This window comes from Cololabis saira, chromosome 12, assembly GCF_033807715.1.
Source record: "Cololabis saira isolate AMF1-May2022 chromosome 12, fColSai1.1, whole genome shotgun sequence".
Lineage (NCBI taxonomy): Eukaryota > Metazoa > Chordata > Actinopteri > Beloniformes > Belonidae > Cololabis > Cololabis saira.
Window position 1 is genome coordinate 47612520 of NC_084598.1, and position 18143 is coordinate 47630662.

Below are 18143 nucleotides of genomic sequence, written 5' to 3' on the forward strand. Positions count from 1 at the left end.
GTTGAAATTTTGAGATTAATCTTGAAACAAAATTTCAGTTTTTTTCTCAACATGTCAACTTTATTCACGAAATTTCGACTTTTTTCTCTTAGAGCATAATAAAAAAAAATCTTCCTCCTTTAAAATGTATTTTTTTCTCCTGTTATATCTCGTTAGGCTAAACATGACCGAATATTCTGTTAGTAAAGGAGGAACCCAGGGGTCATTTAGGGTTTTAAAAACAGGAATATGAGCAGATTCTGGTTAAAGGGGTTATTGGTGTTTACATGGACGAGTAACCAGGTTATTGATCATATTCTGGGTTATTGATCATATTCCGGGTTATTGATCATATTCTGGGTTATTGATCATATTCTGGGTTATTGATCATATTCCGGGTTATTGATCATATTCTGGGTTATTGATCATATTCCGGGTTATTGATCATATTCCGGGTCATTGATCATATTCCGGGTTATTGATCATATTCCGGGTTATTGATCATATTCTGGGTTATTGATCATATTCCGGGTCATTGATCATATTCCGGGTTATTGATCATATTCCGGGTTATTGATCATATTCCGGGTTATTGATCATATTCCGGGTTATTGATCATATTCCGGGTTATTGATCATATTCCGGTTAGAAAAGGATTAATAACTGCTTGGGGATCCGGAGTAGATGTGTAGAGTTTCTGTGTTTGTGTTTCAGAACCAGAACCAGTCTGACCCGTCTGTGTTTCAGAACCAGAACCAGTCTGACCCGTCTGTGTTTCAGAACCAGTCTGACCCGTCTGTGTTTCAGAACCGGTCTTACTTCCGTCTGTGTTTCAGAACCAGGCCGAGTGGAACTCGTCCCTCACCAGGAGTCAGACCAACACGGCCGTGATCCCGGGCCTGAAACCCGGAACCATCTACGTGTTCCAGGTCCGAGCCCGGACCGTCGCCGGGTTCGGACGCTTCAGCGGGAAAATGTATTTCCAGACGATGACGGACGGTGAGCAGGAATAAAGGATCTGTTGGATCTCTGTATCATTAATCAATCAATAATCAATAATCTCTATCGATTTCTACTGATTATTCTTATGGCTCTGTTTTGCTAAATTAAAATTAACTGAATGTTTTACAGGTGTTTCCCAGAACTTCCCCACAGATATGGAACAATCAGAGAGTTATATAAATGTATTATTATATAAATGTGTAATTATATAAATGTATTATTATATAAATGTATTATTATATAATATAAAGTATTTATTGTGTCTTCCTTAGAGGAATATAAGTCCAGTTTCCAGGAGAAACTTCCTCTCATCATCGGTTCATCAGCCGCCGGAGTCGTCTTCATCATCGCCATCACCGTCATCATCATCGTCTGTCGCAGGTGAGACAACTAACTAACCCTAAACCTACTAACTAACACTAAACCTAACCATAAATAACCCAACTAACTAACTAACTAACTAACTAACTAACTAACTAACTAACTAACTAACTAACTAACTAACTAACTAACTAACTAACTAACTAACTAACTAACTAACTAACCCTAAACCTAACCATAACTAACCCTAACCCAACTAACTAACCCTAAACCTAACCTAACCATAACTAACACTAACCCTAACCCTAACCCAACTAACTAACCCTAACCCAACTAACCCTAAACCTAACCATAAATAACCCTAACTAACAAACTAACCCTAACCCAACTAACTAACCCTAACCTAACTAACCCTAACCCTAACCCTAACCCACTAACTAACCCTAACCCTAACCCTAACCCTAACCCTAATCCTAACCCTAACCCTAACCCTAACCCTAATCCTAACCCTAACCCTAATCCTAACCCTAACCCTAATCCTAACCCTAATCCTAACCCTAACCCTAATCCTAACCCTAACCCTAATCCTAACCCTAACCCTAATCCTAACCCTAACCCTAATCCTAACCCTAATCCTAACCCTAACCCTAATCCTAACCCTAACCCTAATCCTAATCCTAACCCTAACCCTAACCCTAACCCTAACTAACCCTAACCCTAATCCTAATCCTAATCCTAATCCTAACCATAACTAACTCTAACCCAACTAACTAACCCTAACCCAACTAACTAACCTAACTAACCCTAACCCTAACCCTAATCCTAATCCTAACCCAGGTGAGGAGGAAACGTTTCAGGTCTAGAAATGGAACAACCAGATCCACATTCCTCGGTTGAGCCGCATTTTGTAATAGATTTTTTTGTTGCATTTTGAAAAAATTATTATAAAATGCACTTGCAACTTTTTTATTGTATAGGAAATGTAATGAGATGGTGCATTATTTAATAAAACCTATTATTGTTGTTTGTTTAACAATGAATTTATACAAGAGTGACTTTTGTTGTTTTTTATGTAATTTCCCTCAGAGCTCTGTAGCCAATAAATCTATGACAAGTTTGAAGTTTGAATCTTTACATCACGAGATAAATCAAGATTAACTAACTAACTAAAAAGATACAGACCAAATCGTAACTTTGGCGACGCCCACATGTTTGATTGACAGGTCACTCTGAAACAGCTTTTCAATCAGCTTTCTTTAAAAATAATTGTTCGAGCATCGTCTGTCACTAACTACTAACTACCCTAACTAACCCTAACCCTCACTGTACACCATCATTAAAAACACAGGTTTATTTGGTCTCTAAGCTCGTCCTCCGAGCTTCTCTCGTCTCTAAGCTCGTCCTCCGAGCTTCTCTCGTCTCTAAGCTCGTCCTCCGAGCTTCTCTCGTCTCTAAGCTCGTCCTCCGAGCTTCTCTCGTCTCTGAGCTCGTCCTCCGAGCGTCTCTCGTCTCTAAGCTCATCCTCCGAGCTTCTCTCGTCTCTAAGCTCGTCCTGTTGGACCTGTTTTCCTAAACCCCCTTGTGTTTTCCAGCAGGAGGAATCCGGAGCGACCGGAGTCTGAATACACGGATAAACTGCAGCATTACACCAGCGGCCACAGTAAGTATCTGAGGGATTTAAACCTAAACTTATACCACGGTTTCTATTCTAAAGCTTATCCCAGCTTATACCACGGTCTGTGTGAATACTGGATTCTGATTGGCTGGCAGGTGGAGGTTAAAAGTTATAACCTACACCTAGAAAACAAGTTGGATCAAACTGCCTGATAACTTTAATATTATTGCTGGATCAACTACCTGGTGGTAACCACGGCAACGTAGATTCAGGTGGTAACCACGGCAACGTAGATTCAGGTGGTAACCACGGCAACGTAGATTCAGGTGGTAACCACGGCAACGTAGATTCAGGTGGTAACCACGGCAACGGAGATTCAGGTGGTAACCACGGCAACGGAGATTCAGGTGGTAACCACGGCAACGGAGATTCAGGTGGTAACCACGGCAACGGAGATCCAGAGAAGAAGAGCCGGCTACCGCAGGACGGACACATGAGGGATTTGGTCATTTCTTTTAATGTATTTGGTTAATTTAACAATTTTAGCAACATTTTATCATCTCCCAAAGCTCCGGGAAGCAGTGGGACGATCGACCCACAAACTTTAAATATTCCTCCATCAAATGCAACGATGATGGACCTGCCAGTATCTCCAATTTCACAATTAATGAAAATGTTAAAAACTACCAGGTTCTTATGGGACGGTAGTGATTGTTCCAGGTATTAGTCAGAGGAGAGATTAAATAGTCGCTCAGCTGTGGTTTGTTATAAAACTAATGATTCTGAAAACACATTAAAGCATGAATAACTGATTTAATATTTATGTTTTTGGTAAGTGACCGTGGTATAAGCGGAAAATGCCCTTCCAGGTGGATGTTAACATGAATATACTTAACGCCCCTCGTCGTCCATATAATTATGATAACGTCCACCTCGTCGAGCGTTATCCCTTACTTACTTGCGGCAGAGACGGCGTCTAGAGCAGGAAGTTCCAAACGGTTATTTCCACCCGTGGCTGTTGCTGCTTTTCTCTCTGTGTTGAAGTGTCTCCAGGGATGAAGATCTACATCGATCCTTTCACCTATGAAGATCCCAACGAAGCCGTCCGGGAGTTCGCCAAGGAGATCGACATGTCCTGCGTCAAGATAGAGCAAGTGATCGGAGCAGGTAAGAGCAACGTTTGAGGGGAAACGGTTGAAAGTCCGTCAGGGAATCAATCAATCAATCAATCAATCAATCAATCAATCAATCAATCAATCAATCAATCAATCAATCAATATGCTGCTGTTCACCAGAGTCACATTTATACAATCAAATCCACCGACCCCCGACTGCTGTCTGGCCAGTTGGGTTGGAACTTCCTCCAAACTTTACAGCTAGGGTTAGCAAGTGGCTATCACGGTGAATTCAGGGTTTCTGTAGGTTTATTAGCTTCTGTAGTTTCATTAGCTGTGGAGATTCAACGGAGCTGAGATTTAATCCCAGCTGAACTTAAACCGGCACATGGACAGCTTTTTAAATGGGACAGACTCGTGTCGTTGACCATCCAATGTCTCTTTACATAACTCCCTTCAACTCAAAAAGACTTTATTAATCCCTGAAGAGGAATCAATAGTTGCAGAGTCATGAGTTCAGTCATGATTTCAATCATGATTTCAGTCATGAGTTCAGTCATGAGTTCAGTCATGATTTCAGTCATGATTTCAGTCATGATTTCAGTCTTGATTTCAGTCATGATTTCAGTCATGATTTCAGTCTTGATTTCAGTCATGATTTCAGTCATGATTTCAGTCTTGATTTCAGTCATGAGTTCAGTCATGATTTCAGTCATGATTTCAGTCTTGATTTCAGTCATGATTTCAGTCTTGATTTCAGTCATGATTTCAGTCTTCAGAATTGTTGTGGGGGTTTATGGTTTGGACAGGAAGGGTTTCCTGTAGCCGTCTGAAGAAAACACTGTTACTCTGTTTGGAAGAGGATTCCCAGGGTTTATGGGGCTAGAACAGTCTCATAATTCACAAATGCACACGCCGATCCACAAATGCACACGCCGATCCACAAATGCACAGGACAAGAATCACAAATGCACAGGATAAGATTCACACGTGCGTAGGACAAGATACACAAATGTATTTTTGATGCTACACACAAATATAACCTGATTTACAAACGTTTTTTTTTGTCTGTGAGCTGTTGGATTTGGATTTGGATTTGACTTTTGAGACTCCCCTGACGTGACTCGATCCACAAATACGTTTTTGTATCTTGTTCCACGTACGTGTGAATTGTTCTGTGTATTTGTGCATTTGTGAATCTTGTCCTGTGAATTTGTGAATTGGCGTGTGCATTTGTGAATTATGAGACTGTTCAGAACCCATAAGGGTTGTCCATGATCTCCTTCATTCCAGCTCCCATACGTCCCTGCAGCCGTCTCTTAGTCTACAGACGTTTATGCAGTTCAGTACAGGCAGGGATTTGTCCAATCCCCTCTTCTTTTCCTTTGGGATGCTCCTACAAGAATTACCAACATCCACTTTATTCATCGTTATAAATACATCCAAACATCGTCTGCATACAGGCTGATGTCAGTGCTGCTCACTAATGCTCTTATAAAGTCTTATAAATACATTCAAACATTGTCTGCATACAGGCTGACGTCAGTGCTGCTCACTAACGCTCCTATAAAGTCTTATAAATACATCCAAACATCGTCTGCATACAGGCTGATGTCTCATATGAATAGTATAACACAGAAAAATGAAAACAATAAAAATGTATGGGAAAAAGTCTTGAATGGTGAGAGACAGAGTTTCATCCTGAACACAATCATCTTAAAGACTGTCTTGCTGCCGCGAACCTTCATTCCTCTCCTGTTCCATCGCTGTTGAGCCGCATTTTGTAATAAACGTCCAAAATGTAATAACTTTGTCATTTAATTTAGTAATAAACTGCCGCATTTTGTAATAACCTACCCCAACGCATTTGGTAATATATTTTGCCGCATTATATAATAAGTTATTACATTTTGAGAAGATTATCACAAAATGCAATTGCAACGTTTTTATACTCTAGAAAATGTAATAACACGGTGCATTATGTAATAACAATTCTAAAGCATGGTTTATTTGTTTGTTATTGGCCTATATAATTCCAAACTTCAAATAGGAAACTAAAGTTATATTTGGAGTTCTATACATAGATTTATTGGCTACATAGCTCTGAGGGAAATTGCATAAAAAACAACAAAAGTCACTCTTGTATAAATTAATTGTTAAACAAACAACAATAATAGGTATTATTACATAATGCACCATCTTATTACATTTCCTAGAAAATAAAAAAGTTACAAGTGTATCATCATCTCTTCTCCCGCTTTATCCGTTACCGGGTCGCGGGGGCAGCAGCCTCAGCAGGGATGCCCAGACTTCCCTCACCCCAGACACTTCCTCCAGCTCTTCCGGGGGGAGTCCGAGGCGTTCCCAGGCCAGCCGAGAGACATAGTCTCTCCAGCGTGTCCTGGGTCTTCCCCGGGGTCTCCTCCCGGTGGGACATGCCTGGAACACCTCCCTAGGGAGGCGTCCAGGAGGATCCGGTACAGATGCCCAAGCCACCTCAGCTGACTCCTCTCAATGTGGAGGAGCAGCGGCTCGACTCCGAGCTCCTCCCGGGTGACCGAACTCCTCACCCCATCTGTAAGGGGCCACCCTGCGGAGGAAACTCATCTCTAAGGGAGCGTCCAGCCACCCTGCGGAGGAAACTCATCTCTAAGGGAGCGTCCAGCCACCCTGCGGAGGAAACTCATCTCGGCCGCTTGTATCCGCGATCTTGTCCTTTCGGTCACTACCCAAAGTTCATGACCATAGGTGAGGGTAGGGGCGTAGATTGACCGGTAAATCGAGAGCTTCGCCTTTCGAGTCAGCTCCCTCTTCACCACGACGGTCCAGTACATCGACCACATAACTGCGGACGCTGCACCGATCTGCCTGTCAATCTCACGCTCCATTGTTCCCTCACTCGTGAACAAGATCCCGAGATACTTGAACTCCTCCACCTGAGGCAGGACTTCTCCACCCACCCGGAGAAGGCATGCCACCCTTTTCCGGTGGAGAACCATGGCCTCGGTCTTGGAGGTGCTGATTCTCATCCCTGCCGCGTCGCACTCGGCCGCAAACCGCCCCAGCACATGCTGAAGGTCCCGGTCTGATGAAGCCAACAGGACAACATCATCTGCAAAAAGCAGAGATGAGATCCTGAGGTTCCCAAACCGGATCCCCTCCGGCCCCTGGCTGCGCCTAGAAATCCTGTCCATAAAAATTATGAACAGGACCGGTGACAAAGGGCAGCCCTGCCGGAGTCCAACATGCACCGGGAACAAGTCTGACTTACTGCCGGCAATGCGAACCAGACTCCTGCTTCGATCATACAGAGACCGGACAGCCCTTAGTAGAGGGCCCCGGACTCCATACTCACTCAGCACCCCCCACAGAATGGCACGAGGGACACGGTCAAATGCCTTCTCCAGATCCACAAAACACATGTAGACTGGTTGGGCAAATTCCCATGAACCCTCGAGCACCCTGCGGAGGGTGTAGAGCTGGTCCAGTGTTCCACGGCCAGGGCGAAAACCGCATTGTTCCTCCTGAATCCGAGGTTCGACTATCGGCCGTAATCTCCTCTCCAGTACCCTGGCGTAGACTTTCCCCGGGAGGCTGAGAAGTGTGATCCCCCTGTAGTTGGAACACACTCTCCGGTCCCCCTTTTTAAACAGAGGGACCACCACCCCGGTTTGCCACCCCAGCGGTACTGTCCCCTTCCTCCATGCAATGTCGCAGAGGCGTGTCAACCAAGACAGCCCTACGACATCCAGAGACTTGAGGTACTCAGGGCGAATCTCATCCACCCCCGGTGCCCGGCCACCGAGGAGCTTACGAACCACCTCGGTGACCTCGGCTTGGGTGATGGATGAGCACGCCTCCGAGCCCCAACCCTCTGCTTCCTCAGTGGAAGGCATGTCAGTCGGGTTAAGGAGATCCTCAAAGTATTCCTTCCACCGTCCGACAATGTCCCCAGTCGAGGTCAACAGCTCCCCACCAGCACCATAAATGGTGCCGGCAGAGTACTGCTTCCCCCTTCTGAGGCGCCGAACGGTCCTCCAGAATTTCCTCGAGGCCGACCGAAAGTCCTCCTCCATGGCCTCCCCGAACTCCTCCCAGACCCGAGTTTTTGCCTCCAAGACTGCCCGAGCCGCGGCCCGCTTGGCCTGCCGGTACCTATCTACTGCGTCAGGAGTCCCACCGGCCACCATAGCCCGGTAGGACTCCTTCTTCAGTCTGACGGCATCCTGTACTTCCGGTGTCCACCACCGGGTTCTAGGATTGCCGCCACGACAGGCACCGGAGACCTTGCGTCCACAGCTTCGAGCCGCCGCGTTGACAATGGAGGCAGAGAACATGGTCCACTCGGACTCGATGTCCCCCGCCTCCCCCGGGATCTGAGAGAAGCTCTCCCGGAGGTGGGAGTTGAAGATGTCCCTGACAGAGGGCTCAGCCAGACGTTCCCAACAGACCCTCACAATCCGTTTGGGTCTGCCCGGTCTGTCCAACCTCCTCCTCCGCCAGCGCATCCAACTCACCACCAGGTGGTGATCAGTTGACAGCTCAGCCCCTCTCTTCACCCGAGTGTCCAAGACACGCGGCCAAAGGTCAGATGAAACGACAACAAAGTCGATCATTGACCTCCGGCCTAGGGTGTCCTGGTGCCACGTGCACTGATGGACACCCTTATGCCTGAACATGGTGTTCGTGATGGACAAACTGTGACTCGCACAGAAGTCCAACAACAAAACACCGCTCGGGTTCAGATCGGGGAGGCCGTTCCTCCCAATCACGCCTCTCCAGGTATCACTGTCATTGCCCACATGAGCGTTGAAGTCCCCCAGTAGAACAATGGAGTCCCCAGTTGGAGCACCATCAAGTACTCCTCCCAGGGACTCCAAGAAGGCCGGGTACTCCCCACTGCTGTTCGGCCCGTAGGCACAAACAACAGTGAGAGACCTTTTCCCGACCCGAAGGCGCAGGGAAGCGACCCTCTCGTTCACCGGGGTGAACTCCAACACATGGCGGCTGAGCTGGGGGGCTATAACCAAGCCCACACCAGCCCGCCGCCTCTCACCCTGGGCAACTCCAGAGTAGTGGAGGGTCCAGCCCCCTTCAAGGAGCTGGGTTCCAGAGCCCAAGCCATGTGTGGAGGTGAGCCCGACTATCTCTAGCCGGTATCTCTCAACCTCACGCACAAGCTCCGGCTCCTTCCCCCCCAGCGAGGTGACATTCCATGTCCCCACTGTGAGGGTTGATGTCCAGGGATTGGGTCGTCGAGGCACCCCGCCACGACTGCTACCCAGCCCACAATGTACCGGCCTGCCATGGTCCTTCCTGCGGGTGGTGGGCCTACGGGAAGGCGGGCCCACGTCGCCGTTTCGGGCTGAGCCCGGCCGGGTCCCACGGGCAAAGACCCGGCCACCAGGCGCTCGCCTACGAGCCCCAACCCCAGGCCTGGCTCCAGGGCGGGGCCCCGGTGACGCCGATCCGGGCGACGTAACGGTCCTTGATTTATTTTTCTTCATGAAAGGCTTTGTGAACCGCTCTTAGTCTGGCCCGTCACCCAGGACCTGTTTGCCATGGGAGTCCCTACCAGGGGCGAAAGTGCCCCCGACAACATAGCTCACTCGGGCACACAAACCCCTCCACCACAGTAAGGTGGCGGTTCAAGGAGGGGGTTACAAGTGCATTTTGTTATTGTATTTTGAGAAGATTATTATAAAATGCAGTTACAAGTGCATTTTATAATAATCTTCTCAAAATACAATAACAAAATGTATTACAAAATGGGGCAGTTTATTACAAAATAAGCTGCACTAGTAGCAGAGACTCAGCTGCAGCAGTTTCTTCTGTTTTATTTTGGTCTTGTCTCTCGTGGGACCAAGACCTCATTTAATATTTGTTTATTAAGCCTTTTAAAGCCTCATTTTCACATGTATAATGTAAGTTTGAGAAATGGACTTCCCTTAAATTTTTAAGGCTCAGTTTCGTGGAGAAATGAGAAAAGCAAGGAAAAGGCATTAACGTCTTCTTAAAAATGTATGTTGCATGTGCCGAAGACGTCTCGTGTAAGACGTTCACTTTCTAAGAAAATCCATAACCGCACATTAAAAACATTAAAAACCTTCTTTACTGAAAATCTGCAGACTCTCGTCTGTCTGGAGGAAACGGGTCACAGAGTCGGGCGGGTGGAGATTCATGATGGAGATTCATGATGGAGATTCATGGTGGAGATTCATGGTGGAGATTCATGATGGAGATTCATGGTGGAGATTCATGGTGGAGATTCATGGTGGAGATTCATGGTGGAGATTCATGATGGAGATTCATGGTAGAGATTCTTCTTCTTCTTCGAGTCCTTTTGCCAGTATCTAGCGCAGGACACAACTGATGGAGTCGGTTCAGCCAGGTCCTGGGGGCTGCACTGGGGGGCGTCGCCACATTCCAGCAGGTGGGACATTGTCTGTACTGCTCCACAGCCACACGTGTCCTCTGTGTGGTAGTTCCATGTCTTTAGCAGGGCTTTGCACCTCCCCTGCTCCACCCGCAGTCTCTTAAGGGTCTTCCAGGTCGGCCATGGGAGGTCGTGTCCGCTGGCGAGGTGTTCAGTTGGTGTTATTCCTCTCAACATCCATTCTTGGGCTCGGGTGTTGAGTTGGTGCCATTCAGCCCTCCAGATATTGGTCCGTGCCGTTTCCTTGGTGGACTGGAGAGGAGGGACTGCAGGAAACTGGCCCTGGATTTCAGTCTAGATGGGGGTGCTGTGTGTCCGTACAGGGGGTGCCTAATGTCAGACTCCTGTGCTCTCCGCTCATGAGGCACGGGACTGGCGTTGTCTTTATACAGCCTGTGATGATGCGGCAGGTGTCGTTGAGGGCCGTGTCTACCAGTTTGGTGTGGTGGGAACGGCTCCAGCTTGAGCAGGCATACTCAGCTGTGGAGAAGCACAGGGCTAGGGCTGTTGTGCGGATGGTTGGTGGATCAGCGCCCCATTTTGAGTTGACCAGTTTGCGCAGGATGTTATTGCGGGTGTTGACCTTGGCTTTGGTGTTCTGAAGGTGGGCTTTGAAAGAGAGTGTCCTGTCAAGTGTGACTCCAAGGTACACAGGTTGGGGATAGTTCAGGAGTTTGTGGCCATCCCATGAGACGCCCAGTTCTTTTCCTGGGTCTCGGTTTTTCAGATGGAAGCTACATAGCTGGGTTTTGGATGGGTTGGGTTTCAGGTGGATGTTATTGTAGTAGGTGGACATCTCTTGGAGGGCATTTTCCAGGACGGATTCGATTTTGTGGAAACTCTCTTGTTGGGTGGTGATGCAGAGGTCATCAGCATAGATGAAACGGCGGCATTGTGGGGGGAGTGGTTGGTCATTGGTGTAGATGTTAAAGAGGAGAGGGGCCAGTACGCTGCCTTGTGGTAGGCCGTTCTTTTGGGCTTTCCATTTGCTCTTCTTGTCGTTTATTGAACGAAGAAGCGCCTGTTGTTAAGGAGACTTTTTATGACTTGGCAGAGGTCGAGGTCGCCGGTCATGTCCAAAAGTTTCCTGATCATGGCACGGTGCTGGACGGTGTCGTGGGCAGCGGTGAGGTCTATGAAAGCTGCTCCGGTGATGAGTTTGCGCCCAAAACCATCCTCAATGTGTTGGGTGAGGTTCAGTAGCTGCCCAGCAAAGGAGCGGCCAGGACGGAAACTAGCTTGATCTTTAGTAAGCTTGGAGTCTATGAATGGTGTTAGGCGTTGGAGTAATAGCCTCTCATAGAGCTTGTAGGTTATGCAGAGGAGGGAAATCGGTCTCTAGCTCTTTGGCGATGATGGGTCTTTTCCGGGTTTAGGGATAGCGACAGTCTTGGCTTTTCTCCATACGGGTGGGATGGTTTTCTTTGCCATGCATGAGTTCAGCATTTCTACGAGCCAGGTCTTTGCTTTTGGTCCCAGGTGCTGTATCTTTTCCGCCAGTACATCGTCGATTCCTGCTGCTTTCCCGGGTTTCAGCAAGTGGAGATTCATGGTGGAGATTCATGATGGAGATTCATGGTGGAGATTCATGGTGGAGATTCATGGAGATTCATGGTGGAGATTCATGGTGGAGATTCATGGTGGAGATTCATGGTGGAGATTCATGGGTGGAGATTCATGGTGGAGATTCATGGTGGAGATTCATGGTGGAGATTCATGGGTGGAGATTCATGGTGGAGATTCATGGTGGAGATTCATGGTGGAGATTCATGGTGGAGATTCATGGTGGAGATTCATGGGTGGAGATTCATGGTGGAGATTCATGGTGGAGATTCATGGTGGAGATTCCGGTCCGCTGGGCTGAGGGAGAGAGGACAAGAGCTGGGCAGGGGACGGAGATTTGCGTTCCGCGGGTTGTGTGACGTCATGAGCGCCTGGCCAGTGATTGGACGCGCGCCCTTCAGGCGCCGCCCCCCTCAAGGCACAAGTCCTTGTAGTCTCTGACAAGGCGGCCATTTTAGGAGGAACATTAAAGCCGATTTCAGGCCGGGGTTGAGCCGGCTTTAAAGTCGAATACACATATTCACCCAACGTTCGTAAACATTCATAAGAGTCCACGTGATCACCAGACGTGGCCTGACAGAGTAAAGAAAGTATTGGGCTCAGAATTACAGCTGAAAGTCCCAGCCTGATTATCCAACCACAGGAAGCAGAAATATAATCCTGAGGCCACAAACAAACCCCCCGGTGGAAACTCTGTCATTAAAGGTTATGAACAGAAACGGTGACAAAGGGCAGATCTGGCAGAATAATCTCTATGAACAGAAACGGTGACAAAGGGCAGCAGAATAACCTCTAGCCACAAACACATTTGTCCTAAAAACCAGCAACTGGACCAGAATCTTGACGCAAAGACAAGGCAAGTTTATCTGTAGCACAATTCAACACAAGGTCATTCAAACTTGAGATCAACATTAAAAGCAGCAAGACACAATTAAAACATAAATAACAAATAAAATGAAATAGAATGATAAGAAATTAGGTAAAATAATAGAAAGCACCAGTTTAGTTAAGTAAGGGCAGTAGATCCAGCAGGTTAGCATTAGCTTCAGAAGCTCGCTTCATGTTTGACATCACACACTGGGAATCCGTTCACCACACCTTTTTTTCTTTAGTTTATTTGCACCTAAAAATATACAACAGTTTTAAAAAGTACAGGCGAACAGTATGTAGAAAAAAAGGAAATAAAAAGAAATACAATATATGAGAAAATATACAGGAGGAACCAAAAAAACCCATAACGGCTTGTGGATGTTTCCTCCTGTAGAGAAACAAAAATCTACGGAAACATGTAAAACATGGGCAACTAAGGAAAATAAGAAAATAAGTATTTGTACTCGAGCGTTCTCTAATATGGTAAGATGTTCCAATAAAGAGGAAACTCTGAATCTAATTGAAAATTAGGAAAAAGTTGCCTGAAAAAGGTGGATGGAGATTGTTTTAGACCTGGTATTGAAGTGATGAATTTGGGAATTGAATTGAAATAAAGAATGAAAACAGGTTGGAAGCAGCTTGTGAATGGATTGATAGACAAAAAGACAAATCTGAAAAACATTTACAGCAAAAATAGGGAGAATATTTAGGGATTGGAACAATGGGGTTGATTTAGTGAGTGTATTAGAAAATGTAATCATGATGATAAAACGTTTTTGCAGATAAAGATACAGTTGATGTTGCTCATGAAGGTTCTTGTCCTAATGACATTGCAGAATGAAATATAAGGATAAATCATAGTATAATATACATTAATATAGATTTTTCTTGGTAATAGATGCCGTATACGTCTGATTACTTCAATATTCTTCGCAATCATGTTGGAGATGATGCAATATGATTTTTCCAAGGGAGATTTTCATCAATCATAACACCTAGAAGTTTAATTAGAGATTTTCCTCCTCTAGGAGAGTTTGGCGAGGTGTAGAATCGTTCACCAGACTTTGTTTCTCCTCCAGGAGAGTTTGGCGAGGTGTAGAATCGTTCACCAGACTTTGTTTCTCCTCCAGGAGAGTTTGGCGAGGTGTAGAATCGTTCACCAGACTTTGTTTCTCCAGGAGAGTTTGGCGAGGTGTAGAATCGTTCACCAGACTTTGTTTCTCCTCCAGGAGAGTTTGGCGAGGTGTAGAATCGTTCACCAGACTTTGTTTCTCCTCCAGGAGAGTTTGGCGAGGTGTAGAATCGTTCACCAGACTGTTTCTCCTCCAGGAGAGTTTGGCGAGGTGTAGAATCGTTTACAGACTTTGTTTCTCCTCCAGGAGAGTTTGGCGAGGTGTAGAATCGTTCACCAGACTTTGTTTCTCCTCCAGGAGAGTTTGGCGAGGTGTAGAATCGTTCACCAGACTTTGTTTCTCCTCCAGGAGAGTTTGGCGAGGTGTAGAATCGTTCACCAGACTTTGTTTCTCCTCCAGGAGAGTTTGGCGAGGTGTAGAATCGTTCACCAGACTGTTTCTCCTCCAGGAGAGTTTGGCGAGGTGTAGAATCGTTCACCAGACTTTGTTTCTCCTCCAGGAGAGTTTGGCGAGGTGTAGAATCGTTTACAGACTTTGTTTCTCCTCCAGGAGAGTTTGGCGAGGTGTAGAATCGATTACAGACTTTGTTTCTCAAGGAGAGTTTGGCGAGGTGTAGAATCGTTTACAGACTGTTTTTCCTCCAGGAGAGTTTGGCGAGGTGTAGAATCGTTCACCAGACTGTTTCTCCTCCAGGAGAGTTTGGCGAGGTGTAGAATCGTTCACCAGACTGTTTCTCCTCCAGGAGAGTTTGGCGAGGTGTAGAATCGTTCACCAGACTTTGTTTCTCCTCCAGGAGAGTTTGGCGAGGTGTAGAATCGTTCACCAGACTGTTTTTCCTCCAGGAGAGTTTGGCGAGGTGTAGAATCGTTCACCAGACTTTGTTTCTCCTCCAGGAGAGTTTGGCGAGGTGTAGAATCGTTCACCAGACTTTGTTTTTCCTCCAGGAGAGTTTGGCGAGGTGTAGAATCGTTCACCAGACTGTTTCTCCTCCAGGAGAGTTTGGCGAGGTGTAGAATCGTTCACCAGACTGTTTTTCCTCCTCCAGGAGAGTTTGGCGAGGTGTAGAATCGTTCACCAGACTTTGTTTCTCCTCCAGGAGAGTTTGGCGAGGTGTAGAATCGTTTACAGACTTTGTTTCTCCTCCAGGAGAGTTTGGCGAGGTGTAGAATCGATTACAGACTTTGTTTCTCCAGGAGAGTTTGGCGAGGTGTAGAATCGTTTACAGACTTTGTTTCTCCAGGAGAGTTTGGCGAGGTGTAGAATCATTTACAGACTTTGTTTCTCCTCCAGGAGAGTTTGGCGAGGTGTAGAATCGTTCACCAGACTTTGTTTCTCTCCTCCAGGAGAGTTTGGCGAGGTGTAGAATCGTTCACCAGACTTTGTTTCTCCTCCAGGAGAGTTTGGCGAGGTGTAGAATCATTCACCAGACTTTGTTTCTCCTCCAGGAGAGTTTGGCGAGGTGTAGAATCGTTCACCAGACTTTGTTTCTCCTCCAGGAGAGTTTGGCGAGGTGTAGAATCGTTCACCAGACTTTGTTTCTCCTCCAGGAGAGTTTGGCGAGGTGTAGAATCGTTCAGCAGACTTTGTTTCTCCTCCAGGAGAGTTTGGCGAGGTGTAGAATCGTTCACCAGACTTTGTTTTTCCTCCAGGAGAGTTTGGCGAGGTGTAGAATCGTTCACCAGACTTTGTTTCTCCTCCAGGAGAGTTTGGCGAGGTGTAGAATCGTTCACCAGACTGTTTTTCCTCCTCCAGGAGAGTTTGGCGAGGTGTAGAATCGTTCACCAGACTTTGTTTCTCCTCCAGGAGAGTTTGGCGAGGTGTAGAATCGTTTACAGACTTTGTTTCTCCTCCAGGAGAGTTTGGCGAGGTGTAGAATCGTTTACAGACTTTGTTTCTCCAGGAGAGTTTGGCGAGGTGTAGAATCGTTTACAGACTTTGTTTCTCCTCCAGGAGAGTTTGGCGAGGTGTAGAATTGTTCACCAGACTTTGTTTCTCCTCCAGGAGAGTTTGGCGAGGTGTAGAATCGTTCACCAGACTGTTTTTCCTCCAGGAGAGTTTGGCGAGGTGTAGAATCGTTCACCAGACTTTGTTTCTCCTCCAGGAGAGTTTGGCGAGGTGTAGAATCGTTCACCAGACTTTGTTTCTCCTCCAGGAGAGTTTGGCGAGGTGTAGAATCGTTTACAGACTTTGTTTCTCCTCCAGGAGAGTTTGGCGAGGTGTAGAATCGTTCACCAGACTGTTTTCTCCTCCAGGAGAGTTTGGCGAGGTGTAGAATCGTTCACCAGACTTTGTTTCTCCTCCAGGAGAGTTTGGCGAGGTGTAGAATCGTTCACCAGACTGTTTTTCCTCCAGGAGAGTTTGGCGAGGTGTAGAATCGTTCACCAGACTTTGTTTTTCCTCCAGGAGAGTTTGGCGAGGTGTAGAATCGTTCACCAGACTTTGTTCCTCCTCCAGGAGAGTTTGGCGAGGTGTAGAATCGTTCACCAGACTGTTTCTCCTCCAGGAGAGTTTGGCGAGGTGTAGAATCGTTCACCAGACTTTGTTTCTCCTCCAGGAGAGTTTGGCGAGGTGTAGAATCGTTCACCAGACTGTTTCTCCTCCAGGAGAGTTTGGCGAGGTGTAGAATCGTTCACCAGACTTTGTTTCTCCTCCAGGAGAGTTTGGCGAGGTGTAGAATCGTTTACAGACTTTGTTTCTCCAGGAGAGTTTGGCGAGGTGTAGAATCGTTTACAGACTTTGTTTCTCCTCCAGGAGAGTTTGGCGAGGTGTAGAATCGTTCACCAGACTTTGTTCCTCCAGGAGAGTTTGGCGAGGTGTAGAATCGTTCACCAGACTTTGTTTCTCCTCCAGGAGAGTTTGGCGAGGTGTAGAATCGTTCACCAGACTTTGTTTTTCCTCCAGGAGAGTTTGGTGAGGTGTAGAATCGTTCACCAGACTTTGTTTCTCCTCCAGGAGAGTTTGGCGAGGTGTAGAATCGTTTACAGACTTTGTTTCTCCTCCAGGAGAGTTTGGCGAGGTGTAGAATCGATTACAGACTTTGTTTCTCCAGGAGAGTTTGGCGAGGTGTAGAATCGTTTACAGACTTTGTTTCTCCAGGAGAGTTTGGCGAGGTGTAGAATCGTTTACAGACTTTGTTTCTCCTCCAGGAGAGTTTGGCGAGGTGTAGAATCGTTCACCAGACTGTTTTTCCTCCAGGAGAGTTTGGCGAGGTGTAGAATCGTTCACCAGACTTTGTTTCTCCTCCAGGAGAGTTTGGCGAGGTGTAGAATCGTTCACCAGACTTTGTTTTTCCTCCAGGAGAGTTTGGTGAGGTGTAGAATCGTTCACCAGACTGTTTTCTCCTCCAGGAGAGTTTGGCGAGGTGTAGAATCGTTCACCAGACTTTGTTTCTCCTCCAGGAGAGTTTGGCGAGGTGTAGAATCGTTCACCAGACTTTGTTTTTCCTCCAGGAGAGTTTGGCGAGGTGTAGAATCGTTCACCAGACTTTGTTTTTCCTCCAGGAGAGTTTGGCGAGGTGTACAATCGTTCACCAGACTTTGTTCCTCCTCCAGGAGAGTTTGTCGAGGTGTAGAATCGTTCACCAGACTGTTTCTCCTCCAGGAGAGTTTGGCGAGGTGTAGAATCGTTCACCAGACTGTTTCTCCTCCAGGAGAGTTTGGCGAGGTGTAGAATCGTTCACCAGACTTTGTTTTTCCTCCAGGAGAGTTTGGCGAGGTGTAGAATCGTTTACAGACTTTGTTTCTCCAGGAGAGTTTGGCGAGGTGTAGAATCGTTTACAGACTTTGTTTCTCCTCCAGGAGAGTTTGGCGAGGTGTAGAATCGTTCACCAGACTGTTTTTCCTCCAGGAGAGTTTGGCGAGGTGTAGAATCGTTCACCAGACTTTGTTCCTCCAGGAGAGTTTGGCGAGGTGTAGAATCGTTCACCAGACTTTGTTTCTCCTCCAGGAGAGTTTGGCGAGGTGTAGAATCGTTTACAGACTTTGTTTCTCCTCCAGGAGAGTTTGGCGAGGTGTAGAATCGTTCACCAGACTTTGTTTTTCCTCCATGAGAGTTTGGCGAGGTGTAGAATCGTTCACCAGACTGTTTTTCCTCCAGGAGAGTTTGGCGAG

The 18143-nt window shown here is 46.7% G+C and overlaps 1 protein-coding gene across 3 annotated transcripts in view; it reads left to right on the plus strand.

Annotated features, from left to right (window-relative positions):
- Positions 1 to 18143, plus strand: part of LOC133457563 (ephrin type-B receptor 2-like) — a 100289-nt gene that overhangs the window by 65429 nt on the left and 16717 nt on the right. Inside the window, exons 8-11 of one of the 3 annotated variants that reach the window (XM_061736939.1) lie at positions 816 to 978; positions 1254 to 1362; positions 2895 to 2962; positions 3959 to 4084. In XM_061736939.1, coding sequence (XP_061592923.1) covers positions 816 to 978; positions 1254 to 1362; positions 2895 to 2962; positions 3959 to 4084 — 466 coding nt within the window. The remainder of the gene's footprint in view (positions 1 to 815; positions 979 to 1253; positions 1363 to 2894; positions 2963 to 3958; positions 4085 to 18143) is intronic. The other 2 variants (XM_061736940.1, XM_061736941.1) reach the window with 2 other exon arrangements.